Source organism: Bombina bombina, chromosome 2 (assembly GCF_027579735.1).
Source record: "Bombina bombina isolate aBomBom1 chromosome 2, aBomBom1.pri, whole genome shotgun sequence".
Taxonomy (NCBI): Eukaryota; Metazoa; Chordata; class Amphibia; order Anura; family Bombinatoridae; genus Bombina; species Bombina bombina.
In genome coordinates this window covers 541,342,542-541,370,276 of record NC_069500.1, presented here as the reverse complement: position 1 = coordinate 541,370,276, position 27,735 = coordinate 541,342,542, and the positions used below count along the sequence as shown (strand labels likewise).

Sequence of the window (27,735 nt, the reverse complement as noted above, 5' to 3'; positions counted from 1 at the left end):
CGTCGGCCGGGATGGATGCTCCGCGGTGGCGGAGCGAAGAAAGAAGATTGAAGATGCCGCTTCATGGAAGATGTTGCCGGAAGGAAGAAGACTTTGCTGCCGCTTGGAGGAAGACGTCGCCGGGAGGAAGAATTCTTCTTTGCCGCTTGGAGGAAGACATCGCCGGAGGAAGAATTCTTCTTTGCCGCTTGGAGCAAGACATCGCCCGGATCGGATTAGGAGTTCGGCCCGGTGTGGTGGAGACAAGGTAGGGAGATCTTCAGGGGGGTAGTGTTAGGCTTTTTTAAGGGGGGTTTGGGTGGGTTTAGAATAGGGGTATGTGGGTGGTGGGTTGTAATGGGGGGGGTATTGTATATGTTTTTAAATGCAAAAGAGCTGAATTCTTTGGGGCATGCCCCCACAAAAGGCCCTTTTAAGGGCTGGTAAGGTAAAGAGCTTTGAACTTTTTTTAATTTAGAATAGGGCAGGGAATTGTTTTTATTTTGGGGGGCTTTATTATTTTATTAGGGGGCTTAGAATAGGTGTAATTAGCTTAAAAATCTTGTAATCTTTTTTTTATTTTTTGTAATTTAGTGTTTGTTTTTTTTTGTAATTTAGTTTAGTTTATTTAATTGTATTTTTAGATAGATATTTGTAGTTTATTTAATTTATTAATAGTGTAGGTGTATTTGTAACTTAGGTTAGGATTTATTTTACAGGTAATTTGGTAATTATTTTAACTAGGTAGATATTAAATAGGTAATAACTATTTAATAGCTATTAGACCTAGTTAAAATAATTAACAATTTACCTGTAAAATAAATATAAACCCTAACATAGCTATAATGTAATTATTAATTATATTGTAGCTATCTTAGGGTTTATTTTATAGGTAAGTATTTAGATTTAAATAGGAATATTTTAATTAATAATATTAATATTAGATTTATTTTAATAAGAGTTTAGTTAGGATGTTAGAGTTAGATAGGGTTATTATACTTAATATATATATAATTATAATAACGATATTAACTATATGAACCCTAGTATAATTAGGGTTAATATAGTTAATATATATAATATAACTATATTAACCCTAATATAATTAGGGTTAATATAGTTAATATAGCTGGCGGCGGTGTAGGGGGATTAGATTAGGGGTTAATACATTTATTATAGGTGGCCGCGGTGTAGGGGGATGTAGATTGTAGGCAAAAGAGCAGTTTACTTTGTGACAAAGCCCCGCCAAAAGCCCTTTTAAGGGCTGGCAAAAGAGCTGTTACTTTGGGGCATGGCCCGCAAAAAGCCCTTTTAAGGGCTGGCAAAAGAGCTGTTACTTTGGGGCAATGCCACGCAAACTGCCCTTTTCAGGGCTATTTGTAGTGTTAGACTTAGGTTTAGTGGTAGGGATAGTTTTTTAAATAATTTAATATAGATGGCGGCGGGGTAGGGGGATTAGATTAGGGGTTAATAATTTTAAAATAGCGGCGGGGTAGGGGCTCACTTTAGGGGGTAGGTAAGGTAGATGGCGGCGGTGTTAGGGGCTCACTTTAGGGGGTAGGTAAGGTAGATGGCGGCGGTGTTAGGGGCTCACTTTAGGGGGTTATAGATTTAATATAGCTGGCGGCAGTTTAGGGGTTAATAACTTTATTAGGTAGCGGCGGGCTCTGGGAGCGGAGGTTTAGGGGTTAATACATATTTTATTGTTAGGCTAGTGAGGGGGGATAGCGGATAGAGGGTTAGACGTGTCGGGCTATGTTAGGGAGGCGTGTTAGACTTGTCGGGCTATGTTAGGGAGGCGTGTTAGACAGTGCGGGTGATTTAGACTTTAGTCAGGTTTTATAGGCGCCGGCAGTTTCTAACGTGCCGCAAGTCACTGGCGACGCCAGAAATTTGTACTTGCGCAGATTTCTGGACATCGCTGGTTTGTCAGACTTACGGCACGTTAGCATCTGACGGTGACTTATATAGGATAGCTCGAGTTGCGAACTGAAACTGCGGGCGACGCCGGTTCCCTCGCTTGTGCCGCAAACTGCGATCTATATCGGATCGCGCCCCTAGTTGTCTTAAGTTAAGCACTGATGTTATAGCCTATGATGTCACCTGACATGACTTTTTTCTTACTAGATTGGATCATATCTAATAGTCAAGTAATCTAAATAAAGACACCCACATCCCAGCCCACTTGGAACTCTTTGTAGTTAAGGAACAAATAAGAAAGAAATAATAAAATATGTTGGGGCCTCCAACAGCACACTAGAATTCAGGTTGGGTTCCCTCATATACCTCTATGACCAATGCAGAACAATATTGGGCGCCAATAGGTCTGTTTTTAAGATTGTATACACATGTACTTATCCTTTTAAATCTGATATAGTTTCTAATATCAGCTTTCTTTACAAACATTCATTTAGTTATACATATTTGTTTTTTTGTTTTTTTCTTATTCTTCTTTTTCCATTCTTAATGCCTCTCTTTTCATTGGTTCACCAGATGTCTTCAAATAGCTACCAGTAGTGCAGAGCTGTTTCTTCAAAAAAGGATACCAAAAGAATGAAGCAAATTAGATTAAAGAAGTAAATTGGAAAGTTGTTTAAAATGATATGCTCTATTTGAATCAAGAAAAATGTTGGGTTTTATGCCGCTTTAAGATATGGAGGATAAAACTGTGAGATTAAAATCTTCCATTACATAAAAGTAAGAACCATAAAAAATATTGTATAGCCAATCAGCACATCTTGCCTTCCCATATAAGAAGTCCGTATACATTGTTACCAATGCACCAGATAATTTTGGATAAGATATGCAAATTAGACTATACTATATCTCTGTTTTTTCTTCCATACATTATGTATATATATATATAATCAGTAAATACACATTCATATTTTACAAGATCACTGCCCATAGATTTAAAGGTATATAACAACCCAACATTTTACTTTCATGATAAACAATTTTCCAGTTTCAAATTTTCTTCTTCCTCTTTCATCTTTTGTTGAAAAGCGGGTACTTAAGCTCAGGAAAGTGCACATGTCTGGAACACTATATGGCAGCAGTTTTGAAAGAATGTTATAAGTTTGCAGGAGCACTCGATGGCAGCACTATTTGCTGCACTGTACTTCTCCATACACCTACCTAGGTATCTCTTCAACAAAGAATATAATGGGAATGCAAATGTGATAATAGAAGTAAATTGAAAACTTTTTTTTTTTTAATTGGATGCTTAGGCCCCAAGTTATCAAGGTCTGTCGGACCTGATCCGACAGTGCGGATCAGGTCCGACAGACCTCGCTGAATACGGCGAGCAATACACTCGCCGTATTCAGCATTGCACCAGCAGCTCACAAGAGCTGCTGGTGTAACATCGCCCCCTGCAGACTCGCGGCCAATAGGCCGCCAGCAGGGGGATGTCAATCAACCCGATCATACTCGATCGGGTTGATTTCCGGCGATGTCTGTCCGCCTGCTCAGAGCAGGCGGACAGGTTATGGAGCAGCGGTCTTTGTGACCGCTGCTTCATAACTGCTGTTTCTGGCGAGTCTGAAGACTCGCCAGAAACAGGGGCCATCAAGCTCCTTACGGAACTTGATAACTAGAGGTCTTAGTCTGAAACACAACAGAAATGTTTTGGGTTTTATATCCCTTTAATAGACAACCTACTACATGTATGTTTTTATGTAAACTCATATTGTTGATTTCTGTTGTCTAATAATATCCTCACTTTCCACTATTGCCTTGTACCTCCCTGTCCCAGAAGCCTCTGGGAAATAATTGTAGAAATGTAATACCCCCTACCCCCAATACTCCCACACATGCACATGACCCCCCCAATACTCACACACATGCACATGACACCCCCCCCAATACTCACAAACATGCACATGACACCCCCCAATACTCACACACATGCACATGACCCTCCCAATACTCACACATATACACATGACACCCCCCAATACTCACACACATGCACATTACACCCCCCAATACTCACAAACATGCACATGACACCCCCCAATACTCACACACATGCACATGACCCCCCCCCCCAATACTCACACACATACACATGCACATAACCCCCCATACTCACACACATGCACATGACACCCCCAATACTCACACACATGCACATGACCCCCTATACTCACACACATGCACATGACACCCCCCCAATACTCAGACATGCACATGACACCCCTCCAATTTTCACAAACATGCACATGACACCCCCCAATACTCACACACATGCACATGACTACCCCAATACTCACACATGTACATGACACACCCCCATACTCACACACATGCACATGACACCCCCCCAATACTCACATACATGCACATAACCCCCAATACTCACACACATGCACATGACCCCCCAATACTCACACACATGCACATGACACCCCTCCAATACTCACAAACATGCACATGACACCCCCCCAATACTCACACACATGCACATGACCCCCCAATACTCACACACATACACATGCACATGACCCCCCCATACTCACCCACATGCACATGACACCCCCCAATACTCAGAAATGCACATGACACCCCTCCAATTTTCACAAACATGCACATGACACCCCCAATACTCACACACATGCACATGACCCCCCAATACTCACACACATGCACATGACACCCCCAATACTCATAAACATGCACATGACAACCCTCAATACTCACATACATGCACATAACCCCCCAATACTCACACACATGCACATGACACCCCGCCCATACTCACACACATGCACATGACACCCCCCCCAATACTTACACACATGCACGTGACACAAACATAGACCAATGGACAAATCATAAATAATAAAAGTAAAGGAATAGAAAATTCCAAAGATATATGCAAAACACTGGTGTTAAATTATTTTCATGTATTTGCCACTAAGCTTCTGCTACAAGGTTATTCCATGCACTTTAAACTCTCTATCCTGGCATATTTACTTATTTATTTCATTCTGGTAGATTTATTTATTTGAAGCAATATTCTAGGGATATTTTTACATGAAATTATGGTAGGAGACAATTTGTTAGATTACAACCAATTACATTACTTTTTCTGTTTAGAATAATTCTTTAAAGATTTACTAACTCTAATTGATCCTAGATTCCTATTGATTGTGGTTACTCATCAAGGTGAGTGCAATGCTCAAAAAAGGCAGCTGAGATGATGTGTGGATCTGTATGTATGTATGTCTGGATAGATAGATAGATAGATAGATAGATAGATAGATAGATAGACAGACAGATAGATAATAGATAGATAGATAGATAGATAGATACTGTGGATGTATATATATATATATATATATATATATATATATATATATATATATATATATTTTGATACAAGGGATAGGGTGCACACAGATAGAGTTAAAGGGTAAAGCGTATTGTGCTGGCAATCCAAAATGAATATAAACAAATTAGTTAGAGAAGAGCTCTAACATATCAAAAGAGCTAAAGCGGATACCTGGCCGCACCAATACACCCCTACAGTATACTAAGGAATGACATCCTAAACAGGTGTGCTGAACATATGCATTTAATAAAAACAAAGCCAAAAAAGGTACATGCTGAGAATGATGGCAACAACAAGATTACAGCACACAAACATATACAAAGCGTAGTGCACTACTGACAACTGTGAGCTAGCATATGCAGAGTTATTGTTAACTCATGAGAAAGTCCGTCCTTCATGCCGGGCACTTGAGTGTTAAAAACACGCTCCGGTTTTTAGATTTAGACAAAATACCGTCCTTGATATCTCATTATTATATATTCGATCCGGTACCGGATTACAAGATGTGATATGAGAGTCCAAAGGATGGTACTAGTACTATTGCAAACTTGATCCCATGTGCAAATGACAACTCCAACTTTAAACTTTCAGTATGCAAGACTTATTACTGCATGGCTTACCTCCGCTCTCTTCACACACTCTACGGTATTACCTGGCAGGATCTCATCCGTGGTGTGGCTTACAGCGATGTATTCCGCCTATGCAGCTCTTCACTTGCTTGGTTGTGTTCACTTGATATCGTCAGATTCACAGCATATCCACCATGCTGGCGTCCTCCACACTGTGTCTTGTTCTACACATTACGCGTTTCGCCCCTCCCCCTTTCCGGGCTGAACTCAGGGCTTCATCAGATGTGTCTAATTAGACACCACAGCAGACTTTATAACACTGTGCAGATACAAAGTTACACCTCCTTAATATGTGTTAAAGGGAAGTGTATAGTGCATGTACATTTCAATGGCTACAATTAAGTTACACTAAACATTTAATATACAACTAATCTATACAAATATGGCATTTTGCAATTTCCACATTTTGGAAGCTGCCTATTATATACTGATAAAATACAGCATTAGATTTAAATAGTACACTGAGAAACACTTATGTGAACATGTAAACATGCTCATTACTAAGCCAACGTATATTATTTCATACACATTTTCTAACAGTGTTTTTTAGTAGGGAATATTTATAGAAAACAAGAAAATTCGATTTTTTCATTCAAACCAAAGGGAGAGAGGGTATTGAGTCTGTACATCCAGCGTGACTCGTGCTGGAGCAATAATTGGTCAATATTGCCTCCTCTCCTCCTTGGTTTAATGTGTTCAATACCCAATACTCTTAGGAGAGAGAAATCAGAGTCATGCATTTTTTGGAAGTGTCTGGCCACTGGACTGTCTGACTCCTTGTCCTTAATGCTATCTCTGTGTTCCCTCACCCTTTCTTTTAATTCACGTGTCGTTTTACCAATGTAAAATTTGGGACACGAACAGTGTAACATATAAATGACATTTGAGGTATTGCAGACTATTCTTTCATTGATGTGGTAAGACCTATCAGAATATTCAGTGCAAAAATTTGAGGCTTTAACGATGTACTTGCAGTACACACATCTGCCACAAGGTTCGCAACCTTTCCTAGTTTGTGCCTGTGTTAGCCAATTTTTTGGGGTGTCTCTTTGGAACTCACTACGAACTAATTTATCCTTAATACTGGGAGCTCTTTTGGCTGTAAGCAGTGGGTACTCAGAAATATATTTAGCAACTGAACTATCATTTAATTTGTTGAGATTTTGAACAAAAACAACAGAAATTTGTTCTTAACTCACCAGATTAGTAATAAGGAAACCACATTTTTGGACCTCAAACTTACCATTGAAGATGGATTATTAAAAAGCAAAGTGTTTCGGAAAGAAACAGCAACTAATAATCTGCTATATGGTTCCAGCCATCACCCGGAGGCTTTAAAAAATGGCATTCCAGTGGGACAGTTCTTGAGGCTCAAGAGGTGCTGTTCCACTGAACAAGATTTTGAAAGGCAGGCCGGAGAGATGGCTCAAAGGTTCCTTCAGAGAGGTTACGCCAAGAATCAAGTTAAGAAAGGATGGCTTAGAGCTAGGCAGAAACCCAGAAATGAATTACTATACAGAACAACTGAAAAGCCTAAGGAAGAGAATAATATTCGTTTAATAACGAAATATAATTCCCATTGGAATAAATTGCGTAATATACTTAACAAACACTGGCACATCTTATTAAATGATAGTTCAGTTGCTAAATATATTTCTGAGTACCCACTGCTTACAGCCAAAAGAGCTCCCAGTATTAAGGATAAATTAGTTTGTAGTGAGTTCCAAAGAGACACCCCAAAAAATTGGCTAACACAGGCACAAACTAGGAAAGGTTGCGAACCTTGTGGCAGATGTGTGTACTGCAAGTACATCGTTAAAGCCTCAAATTTTTGCACTGAATATTCTGATAGGTCTTACCACATCAATGAAAGAATAGTCTGCAATACCTCAAATGTCATTTATATGTTACACTGTTCATGTCCCAAATTTTACATTGGTAAAACGACACGTGAATTAAAAGAAAGGGTGAGGGAACACAGAGATAGCATTAAGGACAAGGAGTCAGACAGTCCAGTGGCCAGACACTTCCAAAAAATGCATGACTCTGATTTCTCTCTCCTAAGAGTATTGGGTATTGAACACATTAAACCAAGGAGGAGAGGAGGCAATATTGACCAATTATTGCTCCAGCACGAGTCACGCTGGATGTACAGACTCAATACCCTCTCTCCCTTTGGTTTGAATGAAAAAATCGAATTTTCTTGTTTTCTATAAATATTCCCTACTAAAAAACACTGTTAGAAAATGTGTATGAAATAATATACGTTGGCTTAGTAATGAGCATGTTTACATGTTCACATAAGTGTTTCTCAGTGTACTATTTAAATCTAATGCTGTATTTTATCAGTATATAATAGGCAGCTTCCAAAATGTGGAAATTGCAAAATGCCATATTTGTATAGATTAGTTGTATATTAAATGTTTAGTGTAACTTAATTGTAGCCATTGAAATGTACATGCACTATACACTTCCCTTTAACACATATTAAGGAGGTGTAACTTTGTATCTGCACAGTGTTATAAAGTCTGCTGTGGTGTCTAATTAGACACATCTGATGAAGCCCTGAGTTCAGCCCGGAAAGGGGGAGGGGCGAAACGCGTAATGTGTAGAACAAGACACAGTGTGGAGGACGCCAGCATGGTGGATATGCTGTGAATCTGACGATATCAAGTGAACACAACCAAGCAAGTGAAGAGCTGCATAGGCGGAATACATCGCTGTAAGCCACACCACGGATGAGATCCTGCCAGGTAATACCGTAGAGTGTGTGAAGAGAGCGGAGGTAAGCCATGCAGTAATAAGTCTTGCATACTGAAAGTTTAAAGTTGGAGTTGTCATTTGCACATGGGATCAAGTTTGCAATAGTACTAGTACCATCCTTTGGACTCTCATATCACATCTTGTAATCCGGTACCGGATCGAATATATAATAATGAGATATCAAGGACGGTATTTTGTCTAAATCTAAAAACCGGAGCGTGTTTTTAACACTCAAGTGCCCGGCATGAAGGACGGACTTTCTCATGAGTTAACAATAACTCTGCATATGCTAGCTCACAGTTGTCAGTAGTGCACTACGCTTTGTATATGTTTGTGTGCTGTAATCTTGTTGTTGCCATCATTCTCAGCATGTACCTTTTTTGGCTTTGTTTTTATTAAATGCATATGTTCAGCACACCTGTTTAGGATGTCATTCCTTAGTATACTGTAGGGGTGTATTGGTGCGGCCAGGTATCCGCTTTAGCTCTTTTGATATGTTAGAGCTCTTCTCTAACTAATTTGTTTATATATATATATATATATATATATAGTGTTCCTTGTGAATAACCTGAGTCTTGTTCACATGGAGGCAAACTTAACCTGAGGCGCCAAAAACAAAATGGCCACAGTTTTTATTGATTGTGTGGAGGAAATCATCACAGTTGGGTGGATCAGGTCTGTCCAATATAAGCACATATAGCGAACTGCAATCGGCTAAAGACACGATCCTTAAGTAACATAACTTGTTTGTAGACAAAAACGTTCTGATATACTCTCTAATATTGTGTAAATTAGGTGTTATATTTTTTCTAGATTAACTTTGTTGATTTATTTTAGAATGTATGTTAACTTTTTTCAAACGTGTGTAAACCTGTTCTCCTCCAATGAGGTAACAGGTAGCGTCACTAATCATGAATGTAAAGACCGCCTGTGTAGTGGAACGGTATGCTTGGTTTGTAAAGCACTTTTAAATGCTCTTGAAAAAGACGGCTGGGTCCGTTGAAACGCGTTGGGAAAAATAAAATAGTTTTTTATCAGAAAATCTGTAAAATTCTTTTTAGCACTAAGAAAGAGCCGGTCATCCGAAATATATGCTGTGAGTATATACATGCCTTACATGGTGTCTTTATTTGATATCACAGGACAATCCTTCTACTCTGAAATAGGAGTATACCGCTGCACTTCTACAGATGAAAACCGATGAAGAATAACAAATACACAGTGATTAAATTGATTTATAGTGTGAACCTGCGCCTCCATCTAGCACACCACATATAGTCATAGCCAAAAAAGTGTGTGGGGTTTCTTTCAAAGTTCAATATGTCATCTTTAGTAATCCTGTAGTATAGGTCTTTTATATTGTTCTACATGATTGTGGACCGGTATATTGCAATATGGGAGATTCACATGCTCGGCACTACTGCTGATGGTTCTGCCGTGCATGTGCAGTGTCACTTCTTTCTGGACCATATTTGTAATACACAGAGGCATAAGGGGACTTATGAATAATATTTCTGTATAGAATTTACTGAATTTTATTTCAGCTCCAAGCAAAGTAGATGCATCAAAGCTAGAATTATTTTCTTGTCTCCCTATAAAATGTCATGAATAAGGTAAGCAAATCTATTGAAGCACAAATTGTTTTCTCCCTACTGCATTTACAAGTATTATTTACCACTTTTAAATCATATGCTGTATGAATAAGGGTATCTTTGGAAAGAAGTAGGCATCTATGACATCCCATATTTCCCAATATGTGCCACCTTTTCAATGAAAGCATATTTTACAACAAAAGCTCACCACCATGGAGGGAAATAACACAAACTCTTTGGGATCTTTTTAGAGCTTATATTTATATCGTATATACATAAATATATATTAGAGTAGCTGTGTTAGTCCAGTGATTTAGATAACAAAATAATAAGAGTATTGCATTGAGCAATTATACTTTTTTATTGGAATAACTATACATTTAGAAATGTATAGTTAGTCCAATAAAAAAGTATCATTGCTTAATGCAATAGTCTTGTTATTATATTATATTATATATATATATATATATATATATATATATATATATATATATATATATATATATATAAAATATATATATTATAATAACAAGACTATTGCATTAAGCAATGATACTTTTTTATTGGAATAACTATACATTTAGAAATGTATAGTTAGTCCAATAAAAAAGTATCATTGCTTAATGCAATAGTCTTGTTATTATATTATATATATATATATATATATATATATATATATATATATATATATATATATTATAATGTACTGTATGTGTCTTTCCTTCACCTACAAAACCCTGTACAGTGAGATAAACATCTCTCAATGTAAAATTTGCATTTCTAAAATACTTTGAGGGACCACCGTGTACTGACGAGAGATCTTAGATCATCTTGTCTGAGCGGAGAAGAGCTTTAGATCATCAGGCCCTTGGTAAGAAAAAGCAAAAGCTGTAGGTATAGAGGTCAAAATTCCAGTATAAATGGAATAGCTTATAAAGGAAAAATAAATCACACACTTGGGAAATCTATAAGGCCAGCAAACATATTCAAGACCAATAACAAAAATGTAAACCAAGCTATATTTCTTTCACTACTTGTGTTAGATTTCATAGCTGATTATAAATAGTGTGCAAAGGGCTATTAGGCATTGGCACCTGAAACAACTCCTGCTCAGAATTCCTCCCATATATTATATTAGGAGAAAAGGAAACCCTAGGTGATACCACTTCTGGTATTATTCTATATGATTATTGTGTTATTCATTTATTTAACTAAAAAAATCACTGTATATGCTTCATCTTTTTTTCATATATTATAAGATAAACTGCATTTGTAATCCATAACTAGAATGCAATACAATAATTTATTACAAGAGAGAGTATTGCACTGTAATGGTAATAATACAATAATTTTTAAAAGCAAACTATTCTGGTGTTAGAACTGATGAAAGGGCTGTAAAATAGCCAAGAAATGTGTTGTATTATATTCAGTAAATGTATGTTTTTAATCATTAGGTCGGTTTACATTTGTCCTCTGCTTTGGGATGTTCAGTCAATATTGGATATTGGAGCAAGAAGCTGAGAGACCGCGTACATGACATAGCCTACCGGATTTCACTGAAGCTGACCACTGGAAGAGTCAGCCTGTCTGTTTTACAACAAAGGAGGGGGTGCCCTAATGGAGAGTTATCTATATTCTTAGTGATAATAGAGGTGACTTAATCAGTCCTCTATAGCCATCAATATAGACAAGATATAAATATATATCCAACAGCCTCGTTGGAGAAAGATATATAATGCTTAATGTAGAAGACAATAATCTAATCTAACAATAAGCATAAATATAAATACGATATATAAAGCACAACCTCCTAGGAGAAAGATATAGATAGATGGTGTACAATAATAATAATAAGCAGGTGATTGGACCTAGATATAATAGATATATATCACAACCTCCTAGGAGAAAGATAAAGATAAATTGGTATACAATTTAAACAAGTGACAGGACCTAAACAGGCAACCTCTCAATATGATGTATGCATGAATTGAACAGTATACTAGATTATATAATGAAAACTCATATAATGGTAAAAGTCTCTATTAATATATACTGGGAAATCACTGAAGTGAAGATCAAGGCAGCTATCTGTAGAGATCCAGGCCGGAATCCAAAGCAGCAATCTACAAAGACAAGAGAAGACAGATGCGCCACATGGCCCAATATTGTTTGGTCCAAAAATGTATTACAAGATGTGCAAAGATTGAACTCACATTTGGTTAAGCACCTCAATTAGTGCTATAGAGGCAGTCTGGGATCTCTTACAGTCACCCAGGGGACCAAGCTCCGGTAGTAGTGTGTTGTCTGTATCAAAATGACATAAAGAGACACAGGTGCCTATATGACCTAGTATTGTCTTGACAAAGTAAGCAGTGTAATAAGAATATTATCCTTGGTATTCCTGACTACTGGTGGTCCTGGCCTCCATCTGTATCCTGTGAGCCTGTGTCTAAGTCTGGTGAGTGACCATATTGATCCCATCCTGCCTCTATAGCATCAAAGGAGATGCTACAACTATTGTGAGTACCATCCTATCTTATTACACTGCTTACTTTGTCAAGACAATACTAGGCCATATAAGCACCTGTGTCTCTTTATGTCATTTTGATACAGACAACACACTACTACTGGAGCTTGGTCCCCTGGGTGACTGTAAGAGATCCCAGACTGCCTCTATAGCACTAAATTGAGGTGCTTAACCAAATGTGAGTTCAATCTTTGCACATCTTGTAATACATTTTTGGACCAAACAATATTGGGCCATGTGGCGCATCTGTCTTCTCTTGTCTTTGTAGACTGTCTGTTTTACACTGTGTTGCTCAGTGCCAATGCAAAGTGTGAGTTGCACTTTTTGATTTTTCTCACATGCTTTTTTTTATTGAGGTTTAACTAAAGGCATACAAACCAGATGCTACAATTAAGTATGATTCTATTACAGTATCAAATGCTTAATACACAGTGATCTATACAAACATACAGAAAGGAGCAGTATAAGATAATTCCAGTAATCAGCAGTTAGATAGTATGCCAATCAAACCATACATCTTCTAAAATGCCCAAGAGGACGCTTTTGGACCTCATACGCATAAAGAGTGTCAATCCTAACAGAAGGCATCTTGAAATAAAGGAGACCACTCATGTGTCTACGATAATAAACCTCAGTTTCCTATAAGTTAAAAAGTCTAACATGTAACTCAGCATATGTAATACAGAGGATAACATTTTAAAGACAAGTTTTGCCAATATACATATAAGGACAAATAAACAAATAATAATAATATCTCAGTAAATATCTGAAGCTAAAAGTCCCAGATCTAGCGATGAATCCTCAAAATGTAAAATAAGATCCTGGTTATCTTTCTGTTGATTGAGCCAGAACATCCATAGGAGGTTTTTTTATTTAGAAAAAAAAAAAAATCTCCCAAGAAATGTTTCCTTTCTTTAAAACATAGTACAGTGTACTATACATACATATGATGAAAGTTTACCATATTATTAAGACAGAAACAATAGATGCATAATAGTTTATGTCACAAGACAAAAGTTACAAATGTTGTAACAAAATATAAGATATGACAACACCCAATGATCAATAGCGGCATCTTTTGGACCATTTATCTCTTTATCATACTGTTAAGGGGAAGTTGTAGGGGAATGAGACTCGTAGGGCCACTCTTAGACCCCATCCAGATAGTTAGGAACATTAGTAATGTAAGGAAATATGACTGGACCTACCTGACTCTAAAATGTCACAAGCGTAAAATATTAAATGATAAGTAGAATGTAGGAGCCACCTCAGACCATATACCGCTTAGCTGCAAAGCAACCCCTGCATAAACTATATAATAGGCACATTAGTATACACACAAATTAGGTAATCTAAACTGGTTTGCATAACACACTAAGAAAAGAAGATAAGTGCAACTATTAAACTATCCCTGTTATTAGTAAATTAATACATCGAGGACCATTGTTACAGACTTTTAACCCTAAAGTTCTATAGCCAAAGCAACATTACTGTAAGCAAATAAAGGAAAACGGGACATATATATTGTATATTAAAATAAACTTAAACAGTAAGTAGGCATCTGCAAACAATGTTATGCATGAGATCAAAATGCTTGTCTTGCAAAAAAGAGCATAACATCAGAACACATAATGCAATAATAGATAGTACACTATAAATAATCAAAAGTTCCGCCACGCAGAATACACCGTCAGGGGAAAATAAGAGTCCCTGCATAATAATAATTCAGAGTATAACAATCTCAATCTCATAAAGCTGTGCATATGTAGAACTATTAACAGTCCTCTTGTGGCAACGGAATATATAAATTCAACCATTTCAGGTTTCATTATGAAGCATCCCATAGAACCTGACAAACTTGGTGATTTCCATAGTAACAAAATCATACAATAGGTTCCTCTAGATCTCACTAATTAAGGGTACCTTCTATGCACACTCAAATAAAACTTTATCCCCTCAAAAACGTTCAAGTTATCTAAAATGAAATACAAGAATAGAGAGTTGCGCCCTAAAATATATCAGGGTTGAAGGTAAAATATTCTATATTCTAAATACAAAAGTATGACTTCTATATAAAAACTTGGATAGAAAACTAATATGAGGCTTATAAAAAACTGACTTTTCAGGAGGGCGGTAGCTCCTTAGTGCTGGGGGCGGAAGATGTTTGTCTTTAGCTTTGGGGGATCCGGCTGCTCCTGGGTGAAGAGCAAACTTGTAGGCCAAGATACAGTTGTATCTCGAATTAGAGGTCTAGCTGTTTACATGCTCAGGATAGCAGCGGTGCCGAGAGAAAGCTAAAGTTACCTGATACTATAAGGCAGGTGAGCGTCATTTACAGCCTGGAACAGATTTCTACATAAAGCTGCAGCTCAACATCTAAATTACAGATCCAAACGGGCACTTTCCAAGATACCCGGTAACTAAAGCAGAAGGCTCAGGTAAGGCTTGAACTAAGAAGCCGCCTCAGAGACACATAAGAGAATATGAGGTAAGAGCCCCCTTGATGTTACAAGTGGTTAGAAAGTTGCACCAATAAGGGACTACTTTGAAAAAGTACAAAGAAAATGTTTCAGGTTTCCTGTGAAATATTGAAATCTTTTTGTGAAAGATTGAAGCACTGTTAGCACTTTCAAAAAACGGAACTCTCTGATAATAAACAAGCTGATTGGCTAAATTCTATCACAGCTGGTCTAGAGTGAATAACGGCTAAGGAAACGCCGAATTGTACAAGCACAAGCTGCTACAAAGTAACTGTTACAAATTCCGCTATAAACAGTAACAAAATTTTACATATAATCAGCAAATATTTACTCTGCACAGATCGATTGCACTTTTGAGGATTTTCAACGTATCTATATAGATACATCAATTGAAGTTTTTTAATACACATTTTTACATTGTATATCAACTGCTGGAAATACCGCATTATTAGAGTACCTGTTTTAAGTTGTGGCCACAACTATATTTTTAGAAGTGTATTGTATCGTATGTATTATTGAATATTTATTTATGTATTCAATTGATTGATTATATGGTTGCATATGAATTTTTTACATAAGCTTTTTACAAGAGTTTTTTATAAGCCTCATATTAGTTTTCTATCCAAGTTTTTATATAGAAGTCATACTTTTGTATTTAGAATATAGAATATTTTACCTTCAGCCCTGATATATTTTAGGGCGCAACTCTCTATTTTTGTATTTCATTGGTGATTTCCATAGGGCTCAGAACATACTGTCCTCTATACAACACCCATTCTCTTCAGAGCCATAGTAGGGACATCTAGCTTCCTGTTGTCGTAGTACAGTCCTAACTTAACGAGTAATATGGATGATAGGGCATTCAGAAAGTTCCACCAGTAAACAATAGGGATCCAGTGCGCACATGTGTTAGAGAAGAAACTTATCCAAATCACAATCTATACTGCATCTGAGGCTATAGAAGTCAAAAAAGACCTCTGCTATTTGATCACAAAGCTGATTCACAAAGAATGGTTGCCAATGATAATATAAAGGGGTAGTTAACCTGTAAGGAGGTTCTAGGGATCTTCTCGGCCAACAAATCTCAATCTCTGTGATCGTCTCAGGACAATTTGTCATGTCAATGTCATTGGATTCCTTACATTCACCCATACAGGACTGCATCTTTGCATCTAAGGTTCCATCAGGTACTGTGTTTCGTTCAGCCAATGCACTATCATTCTCCAAATTAGCATAGTATGCAGTCCATGTCTTTTAGTTCCTCTAAATCGTTCTGGGCTCGTGTTTCACTATTTCAGAGTTCTATAGTGCTAGCAGCACAACACTTAGGTATTGCTGCAGTATACGTAATCTCCATGTCAATAGAAATTATGTAAGTTGTCACCTCTGACTATCTGCGTATCCACACAGTGCTCAAGCAGTAGTCTTAGTTTTGTAAAGTGATCCTCAAACATTTCCTCCATTAAGTCTTGCATGATCATTGCTATGTTTCTAGTTAGCAGTGGAAGAGAAAGTGTAGCTAAGAGAGAATCACTCACTCTGTACCCGTGTGAACTGGAGGGGTGTTGAGGCCTTACCTAATTGGGTCGCCAAAACCACAATGGTCTGGACTAGACTGCAGGCAATATAGAAATAGAGCTATCAAACAATGCAGTGATTCTGGTAAAATCTAGGCAAGGTATAATAAATACTGAATGTCGAATACTCCTCTTAATACAAAGCGTATTGTATTATTCCAATGCTCAGCTGCTAGTTCTGCGACCAATCATGACCACCGCCCTTGTACACCCCCTTTCTTACAATCTTGTGTTACTTGATAAGGCTATGCGGAACCCCTGGTCGTATGCTTAATGTATAAACTAGCCCCGGCCTCTCAGCGACATAATAATCTGCACTGATCAGTTTCCTTGGTTATACTTGATGGAAAAGGTAAAATATAATGTATAGCGGATATGTACCTTTCTCTTTGTCTGAGTGGCTGTAAGTCAGCCTTGTATTTGGTTTTTAATTTGTTTTTAAATGTCATAAATTATTTGTTGAAGATACTCCGCTGTTGTTCGAGTTTTGGGACTTATACCTAACCCTGTTACATTTCCAGCTGAAGAATGTGACAAGTTGTCTTGTAGCTAACTAATACTTTGTATATACAGGACTTCACAATCTGTTTTTCTTCTTTCTTTGGAAATTCCATTCACTCAAGAAGGGGACTCCTGGAATCTTTTGGCATTATTGAAAATTTGGGACTATATCCTTAATAGTGTGCACAAGATTTACACTGATTTTCATTGTGTGCTTTTAATTTATTGTTTTAGTGTATTTCACTGTTTTTAGTGTTAACTTATCTTATATTTTGGATTGGAGTGGCACTAAATTTGAAAATCTAGAGAATTTTTTTTTTGCTTTTAACAAAATAAAAATAAAAAGAGGCTATAAAGGATGAAAGAAAATGCCCTTTAAAGGGGGACTGTCCCTCTAAAGGACAAACAAATCAATAACATTCTTTTTAATGCATGATAAAAATAATATTTAATAGTCTCTTTAAACTACTGTATTATGGAAATAAAGGGCCAGATTACAAATGAACGCTCCCGCACGAGTGCTAACTCCGCTAGAAGCTTTTTGCGCACGTTGGGTAGCAAGTATTACAAGTTGGAGATAAACAGTTTCACTCGCTTGCTATCCCCGATGCATGTAAAAAAGTAGGGGGAAAAACCTAACGCCCTACTCATGCACAAACAGGATCTCAAATTCTCAAGTGTACTAACCCACTCTCCACTACACATTAGGAAACAAAAAAGTAAAAATCCTAAATATATATATATAGAGCTGAGTGTGGAGCCTGGTGGATACATAGAATAGAAACTTGACTACTAGCATGCGTTCAAAGCACCAATAGTTTTTTTATTTACAAAAAGCAAAAAATAGTGAAAACTTAAAAATAAGACAATAAAAATAAAGCTTGATATCTAAGAGAGACGTCTCATGGGAAAATTGGTCATGAATATAAGCATAACTTGTAAAGTGGCTTGATATAATAGTGAACCTGCAACACCTCTATCAGAGGACAACCCCAAAATTATTGGTTATATAAGGGTAATGTTGTCATAATAATATCCTGAGGATCTATGCAGTTCACTTGGACATAAAGCCAGAATTGAAAGTAAAACCACAAGTAAATGGTTATGCGAAGAGTGACACATGTACAGCAATTTCACTATACCAAATCTCAAACACAACACCAAAATCAGAGGACAGTCCCAAATGAAAGGGTTAACGCTGTCATGATATAAACATAGGATCTATGTGTTTAGAGATAGGTATTGCGCAGAGACGTCTCTCTTAGATATCAAGCTTTATTTTTATTGTCTTATTTTTAAGTTTTCACTATTTTTTGCTTTTTGTAAATAAAAAAACTATTGGTGCTTTGAACGCATGCTAGTTGTCAAGTTTCTATTCTTTGTATCCACCAGGCTCCACACTCAGCTCTATATATATATATTTAGGATTTTTACTTTTTTGTTTCCTAATGTGTAGTGGAGAGTGCTGAATGCCCTATCTTTCTATAAGGATTACCTATCCTTATTTTCTTTCTACATATATCTTTTGATTATAGTATCATAGGGTCTGCACCTCTGTTATAATTTATACACATATCCAAATTTATTTTTAACAGCTCCCTTATCCCTATGTTTCTAGTCATGAAAATATGAATAGTTCACATTCCAATGTTCTTCACATAGCAGAATATGTTATATTTATTCATAAATACATATTTAAATTTATATATGGTGGTATTTTGGTACAATATATATATATATATATATATATATATATATATACACATACACACATATATATATATATATATATATATATATATATATACACATACACACATATATATATATATATATATATATATATATATATACATACATACATATACATATTCAGAATGTATATGTATGTATCTAAATGTTAAATTAAAGCCCTTTGTCTGCCTTTTTTTTTTCTAACACCTCAGACCTCATATTTTTGAGCCCTTATAACTTTTTTGTGCATTTTTTTAAAGAATTTTTATTAGATGATGTTATTATGAGTGTAAACTGTACTTTGTAATGTATTTTTGATTTGTTTTGTGATAGTTTTTTTGTTTTGCAAAACAGTTAACCAGAGCTCTGAGGAAGCGATATCCGCTAAGCGTTAACTTCAATTGCACTCTAGCGATCGTGTTTATTTTCAACTTGTAATATGAGTGCTAAACCCGATGGGTGTAAACACCCTAAAAAAAAAACCTTTTCACTTGCATGTAAATGTTAGCACTCCACTCGTAATCTGGCACAAAATAAAAAAGCAAAAACAACAATATACATGAAGAAGAAGGGTAAGGGGAAAGGTGACATACTGGCAGCAGCCAACGCAAAGTGCAATTCTAAGAGCTGAGAAAGAAAGAACCTTGAACACCTATCCACATTCTGTGTAAACCATGTTCATTATTATTATAGTACTATGGCCTCTCATGTAGCTTCACCATCATTTATTTAACAACATAAGTAGAGAGATAATAATTTGAGATAATTGTTCTTAAACAAGGTCCAAGAGTCACCTATATAAGCTTTCCACTAACTCTGTTATTCAGAAAAAGGTTTAAGGTTTTTAGTGGAGTTATTATAAACAGGTATTTGTTCATCCATTTGTTTGTGACTTTGGCCTCTAGTTAGCAAGCCGTCAACCGCAAATACGTTGGAATTCTACAGCGTATTTGTGGCGAGGCTGATTCGCCATAGTTATCAAGCCCTACAGCCCGGCAAAAGTAGAATTTAGTGACGTAACATAAGATCCGCCGGACTCAGTCCGACACAGATCGATGGTTACGTCACTACAGATGTTCCAAATGCAAGTTCGACACAATCTGACTACTTTTGGTAGTTATCAAATACCTACCAGGTACGCTCGCCACTATTCCAGGCATACGTACCTGGTTTTCAATCCGCCACCCTGGAAGCAGCGGATGCCATAGGAATCAATGGGAGTCTGACAGTAGCGAGAGCTCATGTTCGCTGCTGCCCGATATCCCATTGATTTCTATGGGAAAGTCTGCACCTAACACCCTAACATGTACCCCGAGTCTAAACACCCCTAATTTGCCCCCCTACACCGCCGCCACCTACTTTATACTTATTAACCCCTAAACCGCGGCTCCCGGACCCCGCCACCACTATAATAAACTCACTCCCTAAACCACCGCTCCCGGACCCCGCCGCCACTATAATAAACTTATTAACCCCTAAACTGCCGCTCCTGGACCCCGCCGCCACTATAATGAACTTATTAACCCCTAAACCACCGCTCCCGGACCCCGCTGCAACTAAATAAATATATTAACCCCTAAACCGCCACTCCCGGACCCCCCGCCACCTACATTACATTTATTAACCCCTATCCTGCCCCCCTACACCGCCGCCACCTACAGTACATTGATTAACCCCTAATCTACCCCCCCTACACCACCGCCAATATATTAAATGAATTAACCCCTAAACCTAAGTCTAACCCTAGCCCTAACACCCCCTAACTTAAATATTTTTTAAATTAATCTAAATAAATATTCCTATAATTAAATAAATTATTCCTATTAAAAACTAAATACTTACCTATAAAATAAACCCTAAGATAGCTACAATATAATTAATAATTACATTATAGCTATTTTAGGGTTTATTTTTATTTTACAGGCAACTTTGTATTTATTTTAACTAGGTACAAAAGCTATTAAATAGTTATTAACTATTTAATAGCTACCCAGCTAAAATAACTACAAAATGACCTGAAAAATAAATCCTAACCTAAGTTACAAATACACCTAACACTACACTATCAATAAATTAATTAAATAAATTAACTACAATTCTCTATAATAAAATACAATTAAATAAACTAAACTGTATTGCAAAAACAAACAAACACTAAATTACAAAAAATAAAAAAATATTACAAGAAGTTTAATCTAAGTACACCTAATCTAAACACCCTAATAAAATAAAAAAGCCCCCCAAAATAATAAAATTTCCTATCCTAAACTAAATTACAAATAGTAGTAATCAGCTCTTTTACCAGCCCTTAAAAGGGCCTTTTGCGGGGCATTGCCCCAAAGTAATCAGCTCTTTTACCTGTAAAAAAAAGAAATGCAATACCCCCCAACATTACAACCCACCACCCACACAACCCTACTCTAAAACCCACCCGATCCCCCTTAAAAAAAACCTAACACTACCCCATTGAAGATCACCCTACCTTGAGCTGTGTTCACCCAGCCGGGCACCACTGGTCATCCGATGCGGCAGAAGAGGACATCCGGACCGGCAGATATCTTCATCCGATCGGGGCAGAAGAGGTCCTCCATCCAGCAGAAATCTTCATCCAAGCGGCATCTTCTATCTTCATCCTTGCGGCGATGAGCGGCTCCATCTTGAAGACCTCCGGCACGGAACATCCTCCTTGGCCGATGACTATCTGACGAATGACTGGTCCTTTAAATGACATCATCCAAGATGGCATCCCTCGAATTCCGATTGGCTGATAGGATTCTATCAGCCAATCGGAATTAAGGTAGGAAAAATCCGATTGGCTGATGTAATCAGCCAAACGGATTGAAGTTGAATCCGATTGGCTGATTGGATCAGCCAATAGAATTGACCTTGCATTCTATTGGCTGATCCAATCAGCCAATCGGATTGAACTTCAATCCGATTGGCTGATTACATCAGCCAATCTGATTTTTCCTACCTTAATTCCGATTGGTTGATAGAATCCTATCAGTCAATCGGAATTCGAGGGACGCCATCTTGGATGACGTCATTTAAAGGACCAGTCATTCGTCTGGTAGTCGTCGGCCAAGGAGGATGTTCTGCTCCGGAGGTCTTCAAGATGGAGCCGCTCATCGCCACAAGGATGAAGATAGAAGATGCCGCTTGGATGAAGATTTCTGCTGGATGGAGGACATCTTCTGCCCCGATCGGATGAAGACTTCTGCCAGTCCGGATGTCCTCTTCTGCCGCATCGGATGACCAGTGGTGCCCGGCTGGGTGAACACAGCTCAAGTTAGGATGATCTTCAATGGGGTAGTGTAAGATTTTTTAAGGGGGGATCGGGTGGGTTTTAGAGTAGGGGTGTGTGGGTGGTGGGTTGTAATGTTGGGGGGGGTATTGTATTTTTTTTTTTACAGGTAAAAGAGCTGATTACTTTGGGGCAATGCCCCGCAAAAGGCCCTTTTAAGAGCTGATTACTACTATTTGTAATTTAGTTTAGGATAGGGAATTTTATTATTTTGGGGGGCTTTTTTATTTTATTAGGGGGCTTAGATTAGGTGTAATTAGATTACATTTCTTGTAATATTTTTTTATTTTTTGTAATTGTAATTTAGTGTTTGTTTGTTTTTTGTAATTCAGTTTAGTTTATTTAATTGTATTTTATTATAGATAATTGTAGTTAATTTATTTAATTAATTTATTGATAGTGTAGTGTTAGGTGTATTTGTAACTTAGGTTAGGATTTATTTTTCAGGTCATTTTGTAGTTATTTTAGATAGGTAGCTATTAAATAGTTAATAACTATTTAATAGCTATTGTACCTAGTTAAAATAAATACAAAGTTGCCTGTAAAATAAAAATAAACCCTAAAATAGCTATAATGTAATTATTAGTTATATTGTAGCTATCTTAGGGTTTATTTTATAGGTAAGTATTTAGTTTTAAATAGGAATAATTTATTTAATTATAGGAATATTTTTTTAGATTAATTTAAATAATATTTAAGTTAGGGGGTGTTAGGGTTAGACTTAGGTTTTGGGGTTAATTCATTTAATATATTGGTGACGGTGTAGGGGGGATAGAGTAGGGGTTAATCAATGTACTGTAGGTGGCGGCGGTGTAGGGGGGGCAGGATAGTAGTTAATAAATGTAATGTAGGTGGCGACGGGCTCCGAGTGCGGCGGTTTAAGGGTTCAACAATTAATTTATTTGCGGCGGGGTCCGGGATCGGCAGGATAGGGGTTAATAACTTTATGTAGGTGGCGGCGGTATAGGGGGCGGCAGATTAGGGGTTAATAAGTATAATGTAGGTGGCGATGGGGTCCATGAGCGGCAGTTTAGGGGTTAATATATTTATTTCGTTGCAGCGGGGTCGGGGAGCGGCAGTTTAGGGGTTAGTAAGTATAAAGTAGGTGGTGGTGGTGTAGGGGGGGCAGATTAGGGGTTAATAGGTATAATGTAGGTGGCGGCGGGGTCCGGGAGCAGCGGTTTAGGGGTTAATATATTTATTATAGTTGCAGCGGGGTCCAGGAACGGCGGTTTAGGGGGTAATAGCTTTATTTAGGTGCGGGGGGCTCCGGGAGCGCCGGTTTAGGGGTAAAACAGTATAGTTTAGTGTGGGTGCTTAGTGACAGGTTAGCAAGAAAGCTTGCGAAGAAGCCGATGAGCAGCGAGATCGATGACTGTCAGCTAACAACAGTCCGCTGCTCATCGCACCGTACTTGGTGCGCGGCTTCTTGACAGCTTTCTTGATAACTTTGGCGAACGTATTCAGGTCCGCGGCGGCGATGGTAGGCGAGCTTAGGCGAATGCAGGTAAGTAGACGGCTTGATACATAGAGGCCTTTGCATGAATGAATATACCTCTTATTTGTTATTTTCAAAAACAAAATTAAAGCGAATATCAATAGCAAAATATGCAAATATTAATTATTATTTAAATATATACATATATACACACACACATATACAATTACCATTGACCCGCTCAACTATTGCTCATTGCACTGATATTTAGATCTCCTTGCTGTATTTACAGCTATAGCAATGCATGTGAGGGACAAAATTTTGTGTTGTCAACCATTTTTGCATAACACTGGAATCAGGTGCTAATAGAACAGTTTATCAGGAAATGCAAAATAAGAAGCAATAATGTAATAAAGTTAATTTTTACTGTCTTGGGAGAACTGGCCATGCACAAACTTATGTTGCACACGGAACAGTATTCTGAGATGATTGTGCACATGCTACCCAGCAATTAGAAAGCTGCCCAAAATAAATTATCTTTTGCACTTTTTTTCTTCTTTTTGGAACAATGTTATGAGAAACAACCCTAAGTTTGTATACCTTTCACTGCAATTGTCTACATTGTTTGTTTGTTTCTTTAAATTAGAGTTGTGTGTCACTGACTTACTTTGAATCATGTCTACATTGTCTTTTTAAATTGGAATTGTGTGTGGTTCTGCTGATGGTCGTCCCTCAGGCCTAAGACTGACACTTGTTAGTATTTTCTACAATGTTATGCCAGTTGGTCTATTTTAAAATCTTATCCTATAGGCTATGTTGATTATGACATATGATTTTAAAGGATTATAGCAGATAAGCTATTGCATCTGACAAATGATATCTCTCTTGTGGTACATAAGCGAGACAGAAGGATTTCATTCTGAACCACGATTAGTATCCTCTTTTCATAATGTGTATGTAGCAACTACGTAACAACAAAAGCATGAGAGAAAAAACAAAAAACAAATGCACAAGATGTAATTGATGTAAACCAATTAAACCTAATACATTCCTGATTTGTTTTAAATTTAAGTCTGTACTTTAAATTGAATTTACTAGACAAAAATCTATTATGACCTTAGTTAAGTAATAGGATATATGATTGTTTTTTTTAAGTACTAGATTCAGTATCTATGAAACCTTACATAAGTGTGCAAATGTACTACTACAGTAATATGCTAAAAAAAATAAACGTTATGGTTCAAATAGATATTAAAAAGCAGTCCAAGTGCTACAAACAACAATATATTAGCTGAGAATACAGACTCCATTGAGACATTTTTTTGCGATTTATGTTATTCTTTCCTGAAATATATTTTTCCTCCCAGCAGTAATAAAGAAGGAAAACTACATGAGATTATAAATACAACATTTTTTTTCATTAGTTCAGGATTTCATTAATAATAACAGATCTAACAGATCTTTAGATTCATTAGTTATAGATTAACAAATTGTAGTACAATATACAAAATATTAAATCTTAATTAAAGACAAACATGATCATCTATGGATGGAAAATCCTTATTATTTGAATAGTCTAAAAGCATTAGTCAATATTAGGTATGTTCTACCTAACTTTTTATTTATCATTGTCAATAAATTATTGTATTAAACAACCACCTGACATTAACACAGCATTTTAACTGTTGTCTATTCGAAGAGAATCAATATGGAAAATCACACAATTTTGAAAATGGGCAAAAGAACAAATATAAGGACAATTGTGGTCTTTAAACAACATTATACATACAGGCCTGAATTGTTTTTTTATAAAAGCTACATATTTCCTTATATATATTAAGTGTTAAGAGATGAGACCAGTCATAATAAAAGGAGATATAAAATGATTGTATAATATTTCAATACCTACTTACATATAAATATGTGTGTGTGGATATATATATAGATAGATAGATAGATAGATAGATAAATAGAAAGATAGATAGATAAATAGAGAGATGATAGATAGATAGATAGATAGATAGATAGATAGATAGATATAGACAGACAGACAGACAGACAGACAGACAGACAGACAGACAGACAGACAGATAGATAGATAGATAGATAGATAGATAGATAGATAGATAGATAGATAAATAGATATATATTTATATAGATAAATAGATAGATAGATAATAGATACATAGATAGAAGTTAGATAAATAGACGATGATAGATAGATAGATAGATAGATGATAGATAGATTATGTAATGTATAGGTATATCTATACATAGTATGCATCAATAGACTAAATTCAGGAGTGCTGCAGAAAAATAGTATGTGTCATACATAAGCTGCAATACATCAATGTGTATGAATCACAGTTATGCCTATTTTTTACATAAAACACACAAACACAAAAAAATATAGTGTCAATATAATTTTTTTTTCTCACTGCTGATTAGCTGTTATTACTTTTTTACTTATTTTTATGATTAAATCAATATTGACACAGTAGCGTGTCATTAAATTTTGTTGGCAATGTGTATGAATATGTTCCCTAGCTTGTCACCTTAATATGAATCTCAGTTTAAATATAGACTTTTAATTGCCTAAAAATCTCACATAACATAAACAAAAACAGATCTGAAACCATATAATTGTCCTACAGTACAACAGGTTAGAAAAGCAGTTACATTCGGATTATACTGGGAAGTGAATATTTTCATTCCTGGAATCTAAAAATTAGCTAAAAAATAATTTTTGTATCAGTTAGTGAAATATTTCTGTTAATCTGTTGTAATAAACAACTGAAATACTTCTTGTTAAAATCAATTTGCTATCTAAATGTACAAGGTGTCTAGGAGAATAAGAGAAAATGTATATGGCATAAAAAGATTACTAAGAAAAGCATATGTAACTTATTGTATTCCCAGTCTAAGACAGTGTTTTAAATAACTGATCAGCACCCACATTATTGTATAACATAGAGAAAACAAGCAGACAGTGTCTTTCTATATGCAATGTAATCGCTGCCATTGAGAGCAAACCAAAATGTTCATTGATAAAAAAAAGAAAAGAAAAAACACAGAGAAGGGTAGAAAGCAGACCAACCTTCACAATGTACGTCACTCCAGGTCCGAGGATCTTCTCATTCGAGTGCAGCCATCCTCGAGAAGGTTTATTGACAAAACTGCTACTTTGATTCCGATCTTCACCTCCTAGATGCATTTCTTCTGGCCGTGTTTTTTTCCCTGTGTTCATCTTGCTAATGTCCTGCTGAGAAGACGGAGGGGTAGAGACAAGGTTACATGTGTTGTCTGAGGCTCCTGCTGTTGTATTAAGAGCAGGAGTGCTACCCTGTAACTTGGAACCGGTAAACTCCTTTACTGCAGAGGAAAGGTTTTTGATACCCAACAGGCTGCTAGAACTGGAGAGTTTCATGTGGGACACTTTGTGAATAAATGTACAGAGAGTGGTGGATCCATCTTCTTGCTCCTTTTGCAGAATCTCAGATGAAGGTGTAGCTGTATTACCGGCTACAGTGGAGACTTTACTGTTCATCGACAGGTTGTGTAAGAGACCATCTACCGGTGTCACAGACTCATTCTTGAAACGGTTATACTTGGTACGTTGAATCATGCCCTTCTATCTGATTTCTTTCATAAGACCTGGCAAATCTGGTGCCAACCTAAGAATCACCCTTTCTAACATTGCCAGAAATTCATAATGGTACTCGCCAAACCGAGTGAAAAAAAAAATGTAACAAATGTTTTAAAAAATAAATATGTTCATTCCTGCGTAAAATGTAGCCGTTAAAAAAAATATCTTTACATAGGTATATATGTCTCTACTTTCTTTTAGATATATGTTTAAAATGGATGCAGGAG

The 27,735-nt window shown here is 36.6% G+C and overlaps 1 protein-coding gene across 1 annotated transcript in view; it reads right to left on the bottom strand.

Annotated features, from left to right (window-relative positions):
- SHC3 (SHC adaptor protein 3) overlaps nucleotides 1-27,487 on the bottom strand; it is a 283,686-nt gene extending 256,199 nt beyond the window's left edge. Inside the window, exon 1 of the mRNA XM_053702398.1 lies at nucleotides 26,960-27,487. Coding sequence (XP_053558373.1) covers nucleotides 26,960-27,487 — 528 coding nt within the window. The remainder of the gene's footprint in view (nucleotides 1-26,959) is intronic.
- Between the last annotated feature and the right edge of the window lie 248 nt (nucleotides 27,488-27,735).